Below are 15,437 nucleotides of genomic sequence, written 5' to 3'. Positions count from 1 at the left end.
TGTTTGAATCTTGAAACTAAATTACCAATAATTTAAACAGATTCAAAGAATGCAACTTGGGTAAGGACACAAATTGCCTGCACACTCCTCTCTAATCTTCAGTATTATTTGGTGAAGGAAAATTGGCACAAGTAAACACGTGTTATTTTCTTCCACTCACAGCCAATTGAACCCCACACAGAACTGAAAGTATGGTATGCTGCCGATTATGCTAAATTTATGGAAGCTTCTGTAGTCTTCATTAAAGAAGAATCTGATGTCTGTCCTTTGCCTCCAGTAGCAGTAAGTACTCCTAATTCAAACCATCACCAGAGATAGTAAATTACAATTTACGTGCTTTCTCTGCTTACATAACTCTCATAATGCTAGAGTAAACCGTAGAGTAGTAGGCTAACACAAAGCCAAGAGCAATTTTAACCAAACAGATATTCGGAGAAAGACTGCTCTTCCTCTCCTGTGTTTGTAATCCACCGGAGCCATTAGCTGTAGCCAGAAGTAAATGGCACCAGTGGTATGTGTTGGAAAGACTTAAGATTGGCATTAATTTGTAAATAACCAAACTGTCCAGCCTCAGGCTTCTTTTACCAGTTCCCCTTTGCTATGCTCTGACTAGTTGGTTAGATAACGCACTGATTATTTTAGTCTTTCCTGTGCAATAGCCCTTCTCTTCTAATCCAAATACCTTCACCTCTGTATGATAGTAGGAATCCTTAAACTGATAGGAGAAGTTTGTAAGTGTTGGAAGCATGACCATGAAGATTGATACCTAAGCTAGAAAGAAATGTTAAATGGGGACCATGATAGAACCAGGAATTCACGGGTGCTCCAGGAAAGGAAGTAACCCCATTGTGGTATTTGCATACGAGGGCTTTAGAGTATACCCCAGAAAGCAGAGGTGGGAGGGCCACAGCTTGAGACGCAGAAAAAGTAGAGGAGGGCTCTGCTTTTAAATAGACAGAGTGGACAGAGCCTCTCCAGAGCAAGCTAGCACAAGAGCAAGGGAAAGGACAGTTTATGAGAAGGTGAGGTAAAATACAGAGACAGCTAAGGAAATACATCGTTGTGTATTAATTGGAAGTACGTTTCATCAATGACTGGGAGGTTTTTTGTAATTGTTATTTATGGGAATTTTTAAAATGTCAATATTTAAGGTGAATTCAACTTAATCCAGTAGAGCTCTTATTTCCACAGAAAGAATACTTCCAGATAATGCCTTGCTTACAAAAAAAAAACTTTTATGTTTTAATGCCTGTAAGTCAGGATAGGCTCGAGATCCCCAAACCTAAGGTGTTTCTTACAGAGTTTAAGAAAGTCTAATGCCAGATGTCAAGCTAATTGAGGAAGTCTCTCCTGGAGGCATTGGCCATTACCATCTCGTAAAGCATGGAGTTAGCCTAAAATATAAGGAAATCTTGTAGAGCTAAGAGTGTGCAGAAACTCACCCCATTTTTGTATGGTTGCAGTAGCAGATAAATTATGTCAGTCTAAGGATAAAGTACAACTTGCAACTGCTTTTATGAGTAATTCCATAAAAGGAACAAATGTAGAGACTTTGAAATTCAGTAAGCACAGGCAAACAAAGGTGAAGGACTCAGAACTGCTACAGTAAATGCTAACCAAAACCATGGAAATGAATATTTAGCCAACCATTTTTTTTCGTTCTAGTTCATAGGCTCCTAGAGAGAATACATTTCCACCTGAACAGCTGTGTGGTAGTATATTGAAGTAAATATCGCAAAGGACAGGTCTTGAGAAAGCCCGGGAAGAGATGTAGGGTCAGTGAGAAGAGTATGACCTTTCCTTAGAACAGCTAATAAGACCTGTTTCTGTTCTCATTGCAGAAAGAGTCCATAGACCCTTGGATATGCTCCAGCTGTAGAAGCACTTTTGCGACTTTTGCTCTGCTAGAATCTCACCAGTGCATCCATAAAGACCGAGTCCTTACCACCAGGTTCAGACCACCAAATAAACTGGGACCTGTAAAAGCAAAAAGCAAACTCAAAGGGAAACTGAGAGGAACAGCATTAGGCAAAAGCATTGCCCAGTGCTACGGGACTATTTCCTGTTCCTCTCCCGCAAAGCTTAGCTGTGCCAGCTCAGGAAGCACTTGTGATGCTCCTGTGAGGTTTATACCTAAATGGAGAAATGGCCGGTCTTCACTGTTAAAGGGAAGAGAAGCAAAGCAGCCAGACGGTTACCCTTGCCGACTCTGTGGGAAGACATTTGATTCCGTTGAGAAGCTCACAGTTCACACGTACACGCACAAAGGGGAGCGCCCCTACAAGTGTTCACAGCACGGATGCACAAAAGCCTTCATTTCCAAATATAAACTGCTCAGGTACAGCTCTGAAGGCGCTCCTTTTCTGGTGGGTGTGTGGGGAACAAGGACATCTTTTTCCTCTTGAGTGTCCTGGTGACAGTTAATCCCTGAGTTCTAGTGATTCCTGTTTTGGTAGAATTGGAGAAAACTAATCTCTCAATTGCAGTGGCTGCTCAAAAAAGTTATGTTGAGCAATTTTAACCTACTCTATGCTTTATGATTAACACCTTCCCCTCAAAAAAAGTTAGGCTTTTAGTAATAATCTGAGAACTTGTGAAAATGTCTTCTTTCAAGAATGCCAGTGTTTTCAAGTCTTAAAGCTGCACTGTGTACTAGAGCAAATCTAAATGCAAATAACGTTTTTATTTTTTTTTGTCTTAGGCATTCAGCCACTCATTCTCCACAGAAATCTCACCAGTGTGGCTACTGTGAAAAGACCTTTCACAGGAAAGACCATCTAAAGAATCATCTTCAGACTCATGACCCTAACAAGATGGCCTTCAAGTGTGAAGAGTGTGGTAAGAAGTACAACACCAAGCTAGGCTATAAGAGACACCTGGCTCTTCATGCAGCCACCAGTGGGGACCTTACCTGTAGGGTTTGTGCCCAGGAGTTTGGCGGTACTGAAGTTTTGTTGGAACACCTCAAAAGCCATGCAGGGAAACCAACTGGCAACACCAAGGAAAAGAAACATAAGTGTGACCACTGTGAGCGTCATTTCTATACTCGTAAAGATGTGCGGCGTCACATGGTAGTTCACACAGGCTGCAAAGACTTTCTGTGCCAGTTTTGTGCCCAGAGGTTTGGGCGGAAGGATCACTTGACTCGCCATACTAGGAAGACTCATCCACAAGAACTGCTGAAGAGCAGGTTGCAGAACGGTGACTCGGTGGGGCTTCTTGACCAGCTTTTGCCATTTAGACTGAAGGAAGATGCTAGCGTACTGTCCCCTTTTCCTGAAAGGGCCTCTGTGCAGAATGGGATTTTGAATAGTTCAGAATCAGAGGAATACAACTGTTCACATCTTCATTCCCAGCCAAGCTTACAAACTGCTCTTCCTCTTGAACCTTCTCCTCATTTGCAAAGGATGGGCTGTGCAGACAGCCTTCCAGCTGTCCATCCCACATCATGCTCAACAGCTGTTCCTTCCAACCTGAACCTTCATCAGCCTAATAAATACGACCTTAGCTCTACCTCATTTGCAGCGGGATCCCTCAAGAATCTTCCAATAAAAGTGGATGTTAAAGGTTACAATGTGCATCTTCTTGAGGACCTGCCACTACCAGAACCTCAATCTCTCCACAAAATCAGTCTGGAAGAAGCTTCCTCAGGTCCTGTAGGGGATATGAACAAGTACCCAGTGCACAAGGAGACAGAGGCAGCAGCTGAAACTACGAGCCTGCCATTCATGGATCTCACTCATGTGATGAGTTTCTGGCAGCTCCCACCAGGTGACAACCAGAACACTACTGGGGACATCACAATGGCATTTGGTCCAGAGGAACCATCACACAGGCTGAATGGCCTTGGCCAACAGCAAGGTCTTCAGCTAGCTACTGGTGGGATGGCCATAAACCAGCTGCATCATCTTCCTCGCTCCTTTCCATCCACTACAAATTCTGTAACGTTGCCTCATTTTCACCATGCCTTCAAATAACTGTCACCGTGTTTGGTTTTTTTTTTTCCTTTCTTTTTTTTTTAAGACTCTGCTTCTGATTTGAATTTGTTAGGATGGAGTGGTTTCGGTTTGGTTTGGTTTTGTTTTTTAGAAAAACTGCCCCAAATGTTTTCAAAGCACATTATGAACATGGTAGTTAAATTCAGGATGTTAATAAACAAGAAGGTCTATTTTTTCATACTACTATTAGTTTTTTAGGATATGACAGTAGTAGAACTAACGTATTTCCCTCAACACCCTTGATGTGTTTGTTTCTTACCTTTCATGCAAACAACTAAATAAATATCTTCAGTGATAGCAAAGCATCATAACAGGCACAATAAAACTATGGCTGCTGTGGTAGGAGAAATAAGGCTAGGGGGAATGGGAAGAAAGGGGAAATCACAGAAAAATCATTTTAATGAGCAAGAAATCGCAGCAAATCTAGACACATGGCAAATGTAACAAACGATTTATCATCATCACATAGATTTCTGTTAAGCACTTAGTTACTGAAGTTTATGAATATTTAATTTAAATCAGAATCATTCCAAGAGTAAATCTTACCTCCTTGTTTCACTTTGTTTTAAATGAAGATGATCACTATTGTGATTACGTTTAACTAGATTTTGTTTTCTGAAGCGCACTTTGGCTGTGTGTGTCTCCTGCATTTTTTTCCCTAGGGCTGGAAGTAACTACCACTTCTGCATGACTCTGTAAGGACTGATGTCTCGTATATCTGCAGTTATCAGAAGGGGAAGTGAATAGTCTTAAAGGTTAGAGAAAGACATTTCGATTTTCCACTTAGAGCTGGATTTGACAAGGTATCAGACAACACTGGTGTCTCTCTCGCTCTCTCTAGTAAAGAACTTAAGCATCGGCTTAACTTTAAGCATATGGTATCCCATTGGATCAACAGCTTGATTGATTTAACACTCAATAAAAAATAATGGTTCCTACCTAAGGGGCCTTTATTCACCTTTTGTTGATAAAAATGGCCTTTGTTTAGTCTGGGAAATGATTATTAAGAATAGCCATCTGACATGTGGATTCCTTCCCTGTGACCAAGCGGGACCTCTGCGGGGGCAGGTCCATGTGCAGAAGGGTTGTGTTGGTGAGCTCATACTTGGCCCTGTTCAAAACCAGGTTATGAACCTGCCTCACAAGCGTCGGCTGAAATTAGTGGGTAGGATTGAGGCCATTTTAATTACAGGGATTCTGCTCAGTAGCACTGGGACAGCTGCAGTTGGACTTCCAGCCTTTGCTTCTTCCAAACCAGAACCATGGGGACTTTTGTTTGTTTCCTGGGGTAAATTGTCCATGCACATTTCCAGTTGATGGTGTGTTGGTGTGTCAGTCCTATGACCTGATGCATGAAAGAACAGGAATTGCAAAAATTACATCTTTAAGTAAATGACATTATTAAAAAAAACCCGAAACACAAAAAAAAAAACAACCAAAAAAACCCAACCCCCCAAAAAACCCCAAGTTCTTTACTATGCTTATTTAAAAAAAAAAATTAAATTCCTAATGGATCCTGATGCAGCTAAATAGACACAGACTTCCTGACTCCAGGTAAATTCTCAAACCCTAAGTGAGCATTAATTATAGGAATATTTCAAGACAGCTTCAAATAAAAAATATTTTTTAAATGATTGCTGGTTTGCTGTTAATGAACTACAGTGACATTGTACAACTACAATGATCTGAATATTCTTACAGGTTTATCAGTACTTGGAGTAAGGAACGGTTGTATTATTGCAGTTCATGTGAGAATACATTCTTCGGATACACTGTTGAGAGGTATTTTTTGTGGCGAACATTTTTGGCATAAGGCAAAAGAGAAGGAAGTTTAAGATAATTCTTGTAATGGCAACAGCAGTAGGAAGAGCAGGTGCTGCACAGTCATGACCAGTTATCAGTTACTTAAATTATGAGGTCCAGAATAGGGAAGAGGTTGCAAACAATGTTATATGTACATTCTACAGCTAGGCTCGTATTTTCACATCTGAATTTAGAAAAGTGTGTGTATATTCACTTACTGCGTTGTTTTCCTTGTTCACACAAATTGTATTCACTTGGCTTCATCCAAACTTCTGTACTTGTTTGAAAAAAAAAAAACAACAAACCACACAACATCACAAATTTTGTACCACTGCCTGATCACATCTTGTTAATAGACATTTTGTCATTTTGGTTTGTGTTTCTATAACAGGTGCAACTAATTACTTGTCTTTGAATTAAAACATGATGTTAAGAAGAAAACGTTATGCAAACACTGAGTCAGCTGGGCACCCACATTCTTTGAGCTGCTCAGCTGCAGCAGGGTGGCTGAGCTCTGAGCTGCCAAGAGGGGTGCTGCTGCCTGGCCTCAGCCTCTTCTGAAACTTTGGTGAGATGCTTGTGCTATGTAACGACAGGTTGAAGACCGAGTCTCATTCAAGGAAGAAAAAAAACACTTAAAAAGCACACTATGATGGTGTCTACCAATAGAACACACATTAAATGTGTAATACTGCAGCTTTTACACCTCAAATTTCATTTTCCAGATTCTTGACCTTGTAAGTGTAGAGGAAGCTGATGATGTCCCATCATAAAGGAAGGTAAGTTATTTCAAAAGGTCATGCTTCCAGAAAAAAAATGTTTTAAATTTCTCACAACTCAGCAGATATCCCTGACGAATAAATCATAACATCAATGATTAAAGGTTATGGAGTCCTTTATGGGACAGAAGGAACCTCACACTCAGACTGCAACACTTTTGTTTGAGGACCTCTAATTGAAAAGGCTAAGAAGCCCTCTCCTGAGAACCCGCATGACAAACTCTTTATATACGCTCAGCCCAACGGATCAGGATAATGACTTGGAAAGCCATTCAGTATCAACAATGCCCACTTGGAAAATTTTGACCCTTCTCATTTCTAACAAGTGTTGTACAGAAACAAGTTTAGTATTAGTCAAGGCCTGGACTTGCAAAAAAAAAAGTTTAAAAAAAAAATCAAACTTTATTATTCTGTCAGAAAACTAGATTCCAAAGCCCAGGATCTGTTTTAAAAATGCCACTCCCCACCTCAAATACATCAGAGTTTGTTTTAAGAAAAACACAAATTAACTCCTTACCTGGCCCAGGTTTGTCTGCATTGGCACCTTCTTGTACTCTCTTCTGAAGTGGTAACACAGTGGTTGTTGAGGTTGGAGGTTTTTTTCTGAGTCACTGGTTGCTTGCCCTAGTAGAAAAAAAAAAAAAAAGCACAATCCACACTCAACTCTACTAAGGAGCTTACGGAACCCCATGACAACTCTCCAAATCACTGTTGAAGCAGTGCTAGGAAGGAACAGGCGACAGGTGCGGTTCCTCCCACTTGGAAGCCATTTTCCCTTCCCAAAATAGGTAAAAGAGTAATAAGATTTTCAAATCTCTTTTTAAAAAAATGAAGAAAATCAGTACTCTCCTAAAGGCACTGTTGGTATTTTTTTTTTTCTATAATAAAATAGGAGTTCTCTTCAAGACACTGCTGATTAGCTCCACTTTTCTGATTGCCCAAAGAGGCTTAGCCCTTTGGCTTCGTGTCTGCTGCCCAGGGAGCACACCAGCTATCCATTTGCAGCGAGCAGCAACCATCAGGGAACCCAAATGAACAGGAAGAGTTTTCTCTACGCAGTGCAAAAGCTGCCAAATTTCTGCTTCCCTGCCTTGGAGTCCAATCACAGCAGAGCCTGAAGAAATTGTTGTCCAACTTTTTTCATACTATCATATTCTGACTTTTTTTTAATTTCAGACAAAGAGCTCCAGTTTTGGGGAACTCCTAGCTGATGATCAGCACGTCTTGCCTTAAGAACTTACCAACTTCCGTAGAGTCTTAAATTTTATATTAATGTAGGTCTTTACAGTTATGCAAATCTGCCTCCAGGACAAGACAAGTGTGACTGTGTTTGCTTACCAAAGCTTGGCCGGTGGTCTTTGCAGCAAAGGCACGGTGGGCACCTTGTTCTTCACAAAACTTCATGTGTTTCTGTGCTGCAGCCTCATTAAATCGTCATGAGCTGTGTGGATGCTCGTGATCATGAGAAAGGAACAACTTGTGTCACAGCTTTATACACTACAGGAGAAGAATGGCCCTTCTTTACTGGAGCACTCAAGACGCAATTCAAAACCTGGCTCTGTCAGCAGGTGAATTCCCATGATCTCACAAAGTAGAAACTTAGGAGAATGACAAAAACCCCCTCTAGAAAAGCACTTGGGATACCAAAATACATGCTTATGGTATTCACCCAGCAAAGTGTAATTACTTTCAGCAATAAACCCCTGGGGATTAATAAGAGCAGATTTTATTATATTTGTCCTATTCCCTCCCCAACTTCACAATTAACGTATCTGCAGAAAAAGTTGTATTTAGAAATTTCTGGAGCAGTGTAAACCAATGATTTTAAGACTACTTTTGAAGGTTGGTCACTAAGATTGTTAGTTGTTTTCACAAAATCCATTTCCTTTAGACATTTGACAAAAAACTGCTTAAGAAGTTGCACCCTGCCAGCTGAGAGTCACCCGAGAGCCAGGTTTCTGGGTGTGAAGTAGCTTTGGGAAGAACACACAGCAGTGCTTCCTAGACTCATTTTTGCCAGTTACAGTCTTGATTCTGCTAAAGCTGTTCAGCTACATTTATCACCGGAGCGGTCCTACCCATGTCAATGAACAGGTGGCATTCGGGGTCAATGCAGTCCCATTCAGCCCTTGCACTCTCCTCAGGCTCTCCCTCCCTGCTCAGTCCCTTTTATAAAAGCAGCCCAAGTGTCCTTATCCTAACATGGCAGGTATAAAGTCTTTACAAGCCATTTCCCCCTGTAACAGCACAGAAAAGGTGGCCCAAGCAGCCACCAAAAGCCAGCCCTAGACCAGCAGCATAGGCAAAATGGTTTGGAAGACAAGAGAGGAGGACAAGACAGGGCAGATGCCTGGCTTCGGGGAGCTGGCAGGGGGACCTGGCCCTTCAGGGGAGAACAGGGAGCTTTGGGCTCAATTTGGAGGAGGAAGAGAGGGAAGGGGAATAGCTGTCTTTCCTCCCAACAATCCATGTGCTTCCTCTCCAGTTCTGTAGTGTAGGATATACATCCTCGTTAGGCCCCTCAGGAATTTGTCTTTCCTAAAAAGCAGTTCTTCAATTCCTTTCTCCACAACTACCGCTGCTCTTGCACAACTTGGTTTCCTCCAAGAAGGAGGCGGAAAGGGAGGGGTCTGCTCTTGGAGTCGGTAGAGTCAGACAAGAAACAACAGAGTCTTTAAAGAATTCAGCAGTGGACACTCAGAGAGGAGCTTGACCCCAATCAAGGAAGGAAGATGTGTCCTGCTCCTTGTGCCACGTGGCTGTCATCTAGAAGAGGAGAAAGGCTGGAACCGCAGCAGTTGGTTTTGTTATCAGTCCCGAGTTCCTGCTCTGGAAGTGAGGCCAGAGAATCTCCCCTTCCCAATGCCACTGGGACCCCACTGAGACCCTTTCCAAGATTGCTCCTGCATTTCATAAACCACATTATCATGAGAAATACTGGCTGTATCTGCATTTTTTTTGGATCCGTAACTTACAACACAGTGAGCTCTGTGCAGAGACCACACCGGTCTTTTTCCACCTGACTTCCCCAAACTACACAGAGAAGGGGACAGCAGAAAAGCCACCACGTGGGAGTGGGAAGGTCTGCGTGCACTACAGTCGTTCTGAGTGGTGAGGGGGTGTATTTCACCCTCGGTTATACCCTGACGCGGCCTGTGCTAGAACACAGGCACCCCAATTCTCCTCCCAAAGCACTGCCTAACACCAAACCCCAAAATCGCTGCCTTTAAACTTAAAAGGTACAGTTAGTTTTCCTTCCCACCACCTCTGCATTGCACTCCTCCTCAATTTAAAGCCAAGAAATACAGCTTAAAATTAGAGAGTACGGAGGGAATTAATGTTCCTGTCGTGTTGTGCCAGGGGGTGCAAAACCGAAGCTCAGCTGTGCAGAATAAGAGGTCACTGCTTTACCAAAGCTCAGTTCAAGACATTAGTGAGATAAAGCAGACCACAAACCTGGATTGATGCTTGGTGGGGGAGGAGGTGGAAGAGCGTGGCCCTCCTTCAGAGCTTTTGAGACATGTTTGGATGATCAAATAGTATTAATAAAATCCTCATGGTTCTGCCTCCAGTTAGATTTCTTCCCTGGCTGATCCCGTAATGCAAAAAAAAAAAGGAAGAAACAAACTATATTTTCCCCTTACACAGGACAGAGAAAAATCTTTGAGTGAGGATTCTGCCTTTCTGAGGGAAAGGAAAAACGTTACAAACAAAATAAATTTGCTTTTTTTTGAAAGGCATAGGAAAAGTGATTTGGCCCTTTGCCATCTACTGACAGGACCAGAAGATGGATAAAAGGACAACGCCCTCCAACAAAACACTCTGGTCACTGCAGACCAAAGGGTGGTTAAGAGGGAATGGGAAAGACGCTATGACCAACACCTGCCCTTCTCCTCCACTTGTCAGATTCTGCTTCTTGCTTTAAACCTTTGTGCACTTCTGTTTCTTTCTATGACTGATTTTAAGGCCATTTTACAACGGCAATCTGCATGGAGACCGAATCAGTAGTGATTTGGCATCTCTGGGTAAAACTGTACACATGCACATCCATGTGCATTCCCCTCCTCCCCAACAATGCATGGAAAAACAACTTGTTCCAGTAAGAGCTTAAGCCTCTTCCCCTCCAGCTCTGTAAATAAATTCAACTTAAATAAATTTTTAAACCCTTGAGTTCAATAGCAGTGAATCTCCATAGCTTCATCTATGGATGATATGGGGCTACTGACAGCTCTCAGGCTCAACCTGGGGAATTCATGCACCAGCCCTCTTGGATCACTCTCTCTTTTGGATTTGAAAGAAGAGGAAGCTGTCAGAGACTTGCATGGTCTTTAAAATACACACATGAACAAGAGCAGAGACACTTCCGTGCCCAGAGTAGTCACCACACCTACTGGGTTGGCTTCTTAATGGAGAAATATTTGCAAACACGAGCAGCATGGGGAGGGGGAGGAAAGAATTTGGCACCGAGTCAAGCACATATGTGAAACTCATCCACAACATCCAGGCTTTGTCCCTGGAGGAAATAATAACATTACTGAATGAAAGACTTCATATGGAGATAACACACACACACACACTTCAATTTTAACTATACCTTTAGCGGGGGCTGCTTCTTCACAGTGGTGACTTCTGTTCCCTACAGTCTCTGTTTCAAAGAGCTGAAGGGCTTGCGCTTCATCTTGAAGATCTTCTTGCATATGGGATCGTGTCTCAGCTGGGAAGCAAAGAAAAAACCCCAGTCATTTATGGGTTGAAGTCATGCTTTGTTAATGATGCTTCCTTACCCAGGCTTTAAAATGATGTCTATTCAGGAGCAGGGAGCTGAAGCAGTATTCATTTCAGGTTCAGTTTAACTCCTGAAGGAGTTCAGCAAAACTGTAAAAAGCTGCCCAAGTACAGCTGCGGTCTGACACAAATAAGACGTAGAAGCCATTTCCAGTTTGTTCTGCTCAGAGACATGCTGGAGGCCAGCACAAATGACGACTGGCAGACAAGAACAGACTGGGTCTGTGAACAGGAATGGTCCTGTTGGACTTCTCCACCCCGTCTCAGTTTTCTTTCTTTCTTGGTTAAGAGGGAGAACTGATCGATCCCCTTCAAGGGGACAATATTTACATTATTAGGTCCTTAATGTTAGGTAAGTATTTCAGAAGGAAAAGTAGGGATACCACCTCAGCTGGAAAGCACAGGCAAATTTTAGGTAGGTAGATACCTGGTGCTGAACTCACTGAAGAGAAGCATCACAACGAATGAGGTTTTGAGATTCAGCAGCATTTACCTCGCTCTCCTGCAACAGGACGGCCAGTCCCCCTTGTCGGGAACACTGTGACAGCCAGGGCCAAGCGATGCGCTCCCTCTCGTGCTGCGGATCACACCCACTTGAGCCCATCTGCAGCTGCTAAATTAGAGAGCCCGTTCCTGTCTTCCTTTGCTTACTCCCCCTTTCCTATTCTCACTCATTCTTCTTGATATTCCCATTAATTTCTCCGTGCCATCTGCTCTCTTCCTATAGGAGTTAAGCAGCTGCCCGAGCAAGGAATTTCGGTTACAGCTCTGTTGGGCCAAGAAGCATCTGCTTGTACCACAACACACATTTTACATTCTTGTTTCCTTGTGAACCTGTCTGCTTATGTGCTTCAGATCCTTATCTTCTCTTTCTAGACATTTGACAGCAAACCTGAGAGGAGGATTCCTCTGCAGGACCAAGAGGGCTGCAGATACAGGATCAGTAATACAAACTGAGGAGGGGAGGGGTTGTATGCAGACCCTCCCCCCCATCCCTTGCAGAAAAATCCCAGTCATTGGGCTGTGCCAGGCAAACTGTGCAGTCACCCATTTAGTGCGTAACCCAGGGATCGGGGAGGTCAGGGGGAATCTTTTCATTCACTTCAGCAGGCTTTGGAACAGAGCCTGGTGCCCACATTATGCTGTCAAAGGGACTACTTATCAGATGGTTTATTAGTCTGTTTTTCCCAGGAAGCCTGAAATAACAAATTCTGCCTAGAAACCTGGAACACAAAGGAAGCTTCAGGTTAGTAATTTATAACTCATCGAGAGTTCATACATTATTTTAAACTCAATATATAGCAAACACCTGGTTTTGGACAAACAGGTAAATTAAGATGGTGTGAGATTGCAGATTAAGTCACAGTATTTCTGTGCACATTCATTAATTCTCTAATCAAGTTCACTAATGAAAGCAGTTATCACACCACTTGCTCTTTTAAACATGTCTTCAACCCATTTCTCTACTAGCAACCGCCTCCTCCTTCCCCACTGCTCACCACCCCTTTCAGCTGAACACATTGACATTCCCATTAAAAAAAAAAAAAAAAAAAAAAAAAGTTTTGTTTTACCAGAATCTTTTCCACAGATTGTACAAGGAGCCAGATCTTGACTTCTGGTAGCTGCGTAAAATGCAAACCATGCAGGAGTCTCAGTTACACAGCACAGGACGGCTTGACTACAGCAGAGTCAGCATTTTGGCTGAGCCCCTGCTGAAACAGTATTTTGTTGTCAGAAAGGGACATTTGCAGTCATGTGCCAGGGCTCCCTTTTGCAGAACTGCCTTACCTTTGTTCCTGTGAAGCACAAGCTCTCCTTTACTACAACGCACAGCTTTTTGTTTTCCACATGACTGCTTAGTTAAGTTCTTTCACAATGATATCACAGTTGGGCAAGGAAATTTACCGTCGCTGCCTAAATTCTGGGAGGTGGGCTGGAAAGCGAGAGCAGGCAATCTGCACCCAGATTTATTCCATTTTGTTTGTAAGTAATCAGGAGCTAGCGATGTCCAGTAATGGCTCAGGGTAAACCATTGCTATTCCAGAAAGTGGCAGGTGGCACACAAGTGTGACACAATCTTCATTCTTAGACAGAACATTTCCATGACGTGCTTAAAAAGCATTCCAAGATGACCTTTCTTTGTAGATGTCAAATTTGTGGGTTTTTTTTTTTTGTTTTTAAATCAGTAATTTTTTGGAAAAAAAAGTTTTTAACTTCTAGGGGAAGTAGTTTTAAGCCTTTCTGTCTCCAATGGCAGTGACACATTCTCAGAGCAGAGATGTTACTCATATTAAACAAAAACAGCTTTTAGGAAAACTTGAACCAAAGAGCCCTTTTCATGAGACTTGTAACCTACAAAAGGAAATACTTCCCATTTAAGTGTTCCTTACCTGCTCTTGCTGAAACAAAAGAAATCCTTGTCTTCCTGAGCAGAAGCAGATGTGTGACTGCTTTTGTTTCCTACCTTTTCCTTCGGATTTTACCGTACTCCAAGGCACAGAGTTAAGGTTACCACAGTGTTTCATTGATTACAAGTGCAGAGGACCACAGCAATTCTAGCACCTTTTTGACCCTTCCTCTGTTGCCTCCGCTTAAATGTCTCTCCACTTCTGTTCCCATGCAACATCTTTCTGTCTGTAGTCTGGACTATACTCTTCCTTTCAAGTGTCTTCCTCTGCCTCCCCCATCTCTTTTATTCTGTTCTCTTCTCATCCCCTCAAAATTTTGACTAATATGGCTTTTTTTTTTTTTTTTTTTTTTTTAAGGAATTTAGGTACAAGCACAGTTATAACTGAATCAGCAATGAGAAGTCAGGAGAAAGGACAATTGCCACAGAAGATTTGTTAGTTTAGCCATGTACCACAGCAGATGAGTTAAAGATTAGTAAAGAACAAGTACACTGCCTTTAGTAGAAAGTATTTTCCTTTTCAGCAAATCACAAAAACACATTCCATCCAAACCACTGACCAGCATCTATTACTCACTTGGTCCATTTAACGCCTTTCCTGGTAACTGACTCAACAGAATGGTTTCTCAAATTCCCTCTTCTGCATTGTTGTCCAGAGTCATGAGGACTTCATAGTCAGCCTTCATTACTCAAAAGCTCACAGTTCAAGTTACTAGCACATCAGCAATTACATAATTAACAATTATGACACAGACAGACCCTGCTTAAACCTGTGATACACAGGAAAACTAGTACAGACACCAGCTAAACGAAAGCTCTGAAACTTGTTATAAGCTTATTGTCGATTTCTACTGATTTGGTTAACACAGACCCTTGAACAATTTTGGAAAATGAAGGCTTAATCTAGATATGGATACTGTATTGGCACTTCAGTTTTCTTAACGGTGGTCAAGACTTGTAGACTTAAATGCCTGTTTACTCCCTTCTCCAAAGCCATGTTACTTTATGAATTAAAATATATTGTAAAAGCCTTCTTCCAATAAAAGCAAGCACTTTTAATTGTTTCTGTACATTAAAAGGCCTCATCAGTCCTTCTGTGAGCGTGTCTCCATCTAGTACTCACATCATTAAGGGATATTCAAGATGCTTTGAATTTAGTAACAGTCAAGCCACTCTACTGATGTGCTGGTAACTTTGTTCCTTAAAACAGTTAACTTTTCACAGAAGATTGGCAGAAGATTGCTCAGTCTATAGTTCTAAAGACTTAAAGATGAGAGTTTCTTATGAATACAGAAGGATTCAGAAGGACTGACTACAAATCCTACTAATTTAATTCACATTATGGACTGGTCACTGTCAGAATAAATCACACGCACAGTACAGAAATTTAAGATCGCACCAAGCCTGAGTATACTGGCCCTGTGCTCATCCTCAGAAAGTCTTCGCAACAATTGTGGTGGGTCATAAGTTTATATTTCAGTGAAATCAAACTGAATGCAAGACCTAAGAATAATATTTCAGGAAGACCAAGACAATTGGTATCTGCAACCTAAAGTATTTTTCCAAGTATCTGCTGTTTTGCTTGCCAAACTAGTCAGACCAAATACTTTCAGCAAAGTTGACTTCAACAACAGTAAGGGTCACTAACTACTGCAACTGCAACAC

General features: G+C 42.0%; 1 protein-coding gene and 1 long non-coding RNA gene across 3 annotated transcripts in view; one reads left to right on the top strand and one right to left on the bottom strand.

The window, feature by feature from the left end:
• The window catches only part of PLAGL1 (PLAG1 like zinc finger 1), a 51,656-nt gene extending 44,937 nt beyond the window's left edge, over positions 1-6,719 (top strand). For both annotated transcript variants that reach the window (XM_086745288.1, XM_086745289.1), the window contains 3 exons: positions 163-282; positions 1,842-2,338; positions 2,702-6,719. In XM_086745288.1, coding sequence (XP_086601414.1) covers positions 163-282; positions 1,842-2,338; positions 2,702-3,977 — 1,893 coding nt within the window. In that variant the 3' untranslated portion in view covers positions 3,978-6,719. The remainder of the gene's footprint in view (positions 1-162; positions 283-1,841; positions 2,339-2,701) is intronic.
• On the bottom strand, positions 5,232-10,236 carry LOC104481441 (uncharacterized). The gene is made up of 4 exons (XR_015258222.1): positions 10,037-10,236; positions 7,098-7,204; positions 6,020-6,073; positions 5,232-5,343 (listed from the first exon to the last, which is right to left on the bottom strand). It is a non-coding gene; the product is annotated as an uncharacterized LOC104481441 (long non-coding RNA).
• Between the last annotated feature and the right edge of the window lie 5,201 nt (positions 10,237-15,437).

The sequence above is a fragment of the Chlamydotis macqueenii genome, chromosome 3 (genome assembly GCF_036417535.1).
Source record: "Chlamydotis macqueenii isolate bChlMac1 chromosome 3, bChlMac1.mat, whole genome shotgun sequence".
Lineage (NCBI taxonomy): Eukaryota > Metazoa > Chordata > Aves > Otidiformes > Otididae > Chlamydotis > Chlamydotis macqueenii.
Note: the sequence above shows the minus strand (reverse complement) of the source record. Positions and strands in the feature narration are given on the sequence as shown.